The sequence below is a fragment of the Octopus bimaculoides genome, chromosome 28 (assembly GCF_001194135.2).
Source record: "Octopus bimaculoides isolate UCB-OBI-ISO-001 chromosome 28, ASM119413v2, whole genome shotgun sequence".
NCBI lineage: Eukaryota > Metazoa > Mollusca > Cephalopoda > Octopoda > Octopodidae > Octopus > Octopus bimaculoides.
This window is the reverse complement of record NC_069008.1, coordinates 12,826,794-12,832,018: the sequence shown is the minus strand read 5'-3', so window position 1 is coordinate 12,832,018 and position 5,225 is coordinate 12,826,794. Positions and strand designations below refer to the sequence as shown.

The window sequence follows — 5,225 nt, the reverse complement described above, 5'->3', positions numbered from 1 at the left end:
TGGTGCGTTGACGTCCCCGTAACTAAACGGTTCGCAAAAGAGACCGATAGAGTAAGTAATAGGCTGGGGTCGATACATTCGACTAGAAGTCTTCAAGGCGGTACCACAGCATGGTCCCACTGAAATGACTGAGACAAGGGAAATATAAAATATTCGAAACTCTACCAACCGAGGTTGAAAGAAAGTTTACGATCAACTGATACAGACATGAGAGTTACTTCCCTTGCATTGCATTCTTAACAAACGTCGACTGTTTTTCGTATTTGGTAGAAAAACTTGTGTGAATTGCGAACAAGGAAGAGTATTTTGTTGAGAGATCAACATAAACCCACAATATACATCTAGACAAACACGAAGGTATGATTTCACACACACGCGTTTTTCTATGAGCACACACATATACAGGGTGTGTCTGTGTGTGTTCACCACGCCATCGCGACAACCGATGCTGGTGTGTTTATGTCCCCGTAACATAGCGGTTCGGAAAAAATGACCGATAGAATTAGTATTAAATATTAAGTTTCATTTTGTAGATACATATGATGCGTGCGAGTCCACTAATTTTCTTTTTCATATTGAATTCCGATCTAATCATAATCTATACAATCTGAAAAGTATTTTTAGAAAGTTATGAGGAAACAATGCCGAGTGTCCCGTAAATCTAGTTTTCTAATCTGACAACCCTAGCCAGGCATCGTTATGGTGCTGGGTGGCCGAGCGGAAACATGCCAGACTGTTCTGACCAGGTCGGTCCATAGCCCGCTCGAGATCATGTTGTCCTGGATAGTGTAAGTATATATATTAAAGACTACATATTTAATACTAGTTATATTATGCAATCAATCAATGAACTCAGTAATTACTTTCCCACTGCAGACTAAGATACTTATTTGTATTTCTGTTTTTTTTTTCTATTTTTAATTCCCATTCCCAATCAATTTTTCTGGCTAACCTACATCTCTTGAAGTCACTCAATTGTAACTAAAATTTCACAGCACAAATAAAAACACCGATATGGAGAAAACGAAACGTACTAAAAATTTAGAACAGTCACCTTCTGTGCCCATTCTTCAACTTCAACACGGTTAAAGTGGGAATGATACTTCATTTGTTTTTTGGACTTATGTAAAGTTAGATCGATACTTCATTGTTCTTCAGAAACGTATTCAGAATGATAGCACGAAGTTTTATTGTACCTTCCGACACTACTCAGTTGTTCAGATATTGCTGATAGAGAAAATGCGCAGAATTACCTTGTGTTTGTATTTCAAGTAAAATTTTATAGTTTCAGAATAGTTAACCATGACTGTTTGTATATTTAAAAGTAAAAGTTTTCGAAATAATACATATATATTTTTGTAGGTGCTTATAAATCGAAACTAAGTACGTTCCCTCGTTTTTGTTTCCTAGTCGGTTTTTGTCATTCCTAACGTGAAATGATACTTCGAATCGCGTGTCTGTTGTTATTGAAGATAAACCCAGATTTATGTAGCGTTACCGGTAAGATATAATACAAATGTTTTAGTAAAGGTAGTTGGATATGTATAATGTAAAACGTTTTGATATTGCTTGTCAGACATTAATAGTAATTCTATTCTCCACCACTAATTTTAAACTAAAATTTTGGACAAATACCTTTCAGATAGCATTTATTAAGATTTTACTAGAATTTGATGTGTGGGGCAAAAATAAGAGTGGCGATAGTCTACACATCTCATCAAAATAAAGAAAAGGAGTCGAAGTTTGTGAATTATCCGTCTCCACCTTAATTTCACATAAGATTCTCACGTAATCGTAATGTTCATTGTCTAAAACATTTGGAGAAAAAGTTTTTTTTTTTTAAAATTTCGGTTAAACCAAAATTTCCAAATATCTTTATTGATAAAACAAATCGAACCAGTACTTATTCATTTTGAAATCAATCGGTATATATATGTTATTTAGTGACAATTTTGTTACTAAATAATTTTTCCCGCGTTTTTTATTTTGGGGTGCAATCGTCTTAGTTGACCTCGTCAGCTGTTGGAAATGCATTCTTTCCTCAGAAAACGGAGGGGTTGGTGGGTGGGGCGGAAATTCCCTGACCTATGCATGTAATGGTATTCTCTTTTACTTGTTTCAGTCCTTTGGCTGCGGCCATGCTGGAGCACCACCTTTAGTCGAGCATATCGACACCGGGACTTATTCTTTGTAAGCCTAGTACTTATTCTATCGGTCGCTTTTGCCGAACCCCCAAGTGACGGGAACATAAACACACCAGCATCGGTTGTCAAGCAATGCTAGGGGGAACAAACACAGGCACACAGACATACACACACACATATATATACATATATACGACGGGCTTCTTTCAGTTTCCGTCTGCCAAATCCACTCACAAGGCATTGGTCGACCAGACGCTATAGTAGAAGACATTTGCCCAAGATGCCACGCAGTGGGACTGAACCCGGAACCATGTGGCTGGTAAGCAAGCTACTCACCACACAGCCTTCTAACTGGAATGTAATTATTATAAACGCCAGCACTCCATAAGCGAAAAATCAGAGAGAATCTTGACCACCACGCTGTGAATGATTCTTGACCGCAGCAACGAGGTAGACGACTATAGCAGCCAGTTGCTCTACCTTTCTCTCACTGGCTTACTGACATTCTCACTCTATCAACTACTGCTGAGAACAACAGAGCATAATATAAGTTCTATTAGCAACATACTTTCATTCTATCTCTCTTTCTTTTCGCTATCTAGTAGAAAACCAAGCAGAAAACATAACTTCATTTTGAATAGTATTTGCTTATGTGCATGCCTCTTGTAGTAGTTTGGCATTACAGCAAATGTAACGATGAATAAAAATTTGTTATCCACAATTTCAACCACTGTCCTTCTTTCCTAGTCAGTCAACATCAGCATCGTCATCTTCATCAACAAGCACAACCTTCCTTTACATCTGGCAAACACTCAGTTACAAACTTTTCAATTAAATTTCGAATTGTGAGTTCAAAATTATGTTTTATGTATTTGATATTTAAGCAATTATTTTCTCTTAATAGATCATGTAAATATTTCGTTTTTGTATTTGATTTGCAAGATTCTTTATTTGAATTCGTGACTTGCAGCATATTTTGTTGTGTCTGGGGAAAGTCATTTTGTCGTAATGTCTTATTTATAAACACACTCACCGGTTCATTTTCCATTCATTTATTATTCTTTTTCTTAAAATTTTCATTGCATCCTGCAACCGCTTCAATAGTTTTTATTGAAGAGGTTGCAAGACGCAATGACAATTTTAGGAAAAAGAATAATAAATGAGTAGAAATTGGACCGGTGAGTGTGTTTATTAATAAGACATGACGACAAAATGACTTTCCCCAGACACAAAAAAATCATAGAAAGTTTCTTTAAGAAACAAATAAGATATTGCACCATAGCACACAACGCAACGCTATATATATATAAAAAGAAGTGCCAGTAGGGAAAGTATTAACTAAAAGAAAGTAAATAAGTTGAGTTTCATCATCATTGTTTGTTTAACGTCCGCTTTCCATGCTAGCATGGGTTGGACGATTTGACTGAGGACTGGTGAACCAGATGGCTACAGCTGGATGCCCTTCCTAACGCCAACCACTCCTAGAGTGTAGTGGGTGCTTTTACGTGCCACCAGCACGAAGGCCAGTCAGGCGGTACTGTCAACGGCCATGCTCAAAATGGTGTATTTTGCGTGCCACCTGCACAGGAGCCAGTCCGGTGGCCCTGGCAACGATCTCGCTCGAATGTCTTTACACGTGCCAGGAAGGCGACGCTGGGCACTGGTGCCATCACGATTTCACATAATGTATTAAATATTCCTTTGATATTCTAGTATTTGCATTATTATATTTTTGATATTGTAAGATTTGATTTGTTAATTAGCCACATGTTTTATAATAGTTTCAAATATTTATATTGTTTAAGATTTTAGGTGATGGCATCTCAAAATCTTCAATCTGTTGACACCATCAAGGTTGAAACTGTCAGTGCCACTGAACCTCAGCAGGAACAGGCTCATAACCCTTGGCCCCACCTGGACGAGTACTTCTTGATCAAGTCAAGGGAAGGAGACAAGTTGATTTTCAACTGCAATATGTGCCTGCCCAAAACTGTGCCTATCAAAGCACACACAACAAGCCTCAACAACCTCAAGCAACACATCAAGAGGACTCATCCAACCAAGTTCATGCAGTTTGAGATGAAGATCAAGATAGGTTCATTTCGTGGGAAAATCAAGAAGAGGTTTTCTTCTGATTCCAACAGCAGCAAATGCTCTTCAGAATTATCGAGTCCGTATTCACCTCCCTCTGGCAAGAAAGTACGCCAGCAAATCATTGCTGAGTCCTTTGACATCACTGCTACTGGCAGTGACATACCCCAAGCTGCTGTGGATCAAAAGATTGTAAACCTATTTGTAGCCAACATGCTGCCACTCCACATTGTAGAGTCTGACACGTTCAAGAGGCTAATCAAGACACTGAACCCCAGCAAGAGCTCCATGTCGAGGAGGACACTCGGCAGGCAAATCATTAATTTGCATACTGATTTGAAGCAGTACTTGATCAGGTAATTGACTAATTGACATAATTTTTATATTTTTTTTATACTTAAGTTAATTTAAATTTCCAATATTTAAATTTTAAATTTAAAAATTAAAATTTAAAACTTATATTTTTTTTTTAATTTCAGAGTTCTTGGCGATGTTCAGTGGGTGGCCACCACAGCTGACTGCTGGTTTGCTCACAAGAAAGGCTATCTGGGCATGACTGTCCACTGGTTGGACCCCATCACCAGGCAGAGGCAGCAAGCGGTGCTTGCGTGCATCAGGCTGACAGGCCATCATTCCTATGATGTGCTTGCACAGGCCATGGTCAAGGTCCACTATGAATTCCACATTGAGAAAAAAGTCACCAGGTTAGATAGTTGATATATTAGTATTAGGCTATTAGTAAGGTGGTGAGCTGGCAGAAACGTTAGCACGCCAGGCGAAATGCTTAACAGTATTTCGTCTGCCGCTACGTTCTGAGTTCAAATTCCGCCGAGGTCGACTTTGTCTTTCATCCTTTCGGGGTCGATTAAATAAGTACCAGTTACGCACTGGGGTCGATATAATCGACTTAATCCGTTTGTTTGTCTCCTCTGTGTGTAGCCCCTTGTGGGCAGTAAAGAAATAAGAAACGTTAGCACGCCGGGCGAAATG

At 38.5% G+C, this 5,225-nt stretch overlaps 1 protein-coding gene across 7 annotated transcripts in view; it reads left to right on the top strand.

Moving 5' to 3' along the window:
- Nucleotides 1-230: 230 nt before the first annotated feature.
- LOC106874908 (uncharacterized) overlaps nt 231-5,225 on the top strand; it is a 6,121-nt gene continuing 1,126 nt past the window's right edge. Inside the window, exons 1-4 of one of the 7 annotated variants that reach the window (XM_014922824.2) lie at nt 231-357; nt 2,892-2,989; nt 3,950-4,591; nt 4,715-4,939. In XM_014922824.2, coding sequence (XP_014778310.1) covers nt 3,960-4,591; nt 4,715-4,939 — 857 coding nt within the window. In that variant the 5' untranslated portion in view covers nt 231-357; nt 2,892-2,989; nt 3,950-3,959. Of the gene's footprint in view, nt 358-1,414; nt 1,501-2,891; nt 2,990-3,949; nt 4,592-4,714; nt 4,940-5,225 lie in introns of those variants that run through there. The other 6 variants (XM_014922822.2, XM_052977666.1, XM_014922825.2 and 3 more) reach the window with 6 other exon arrangements.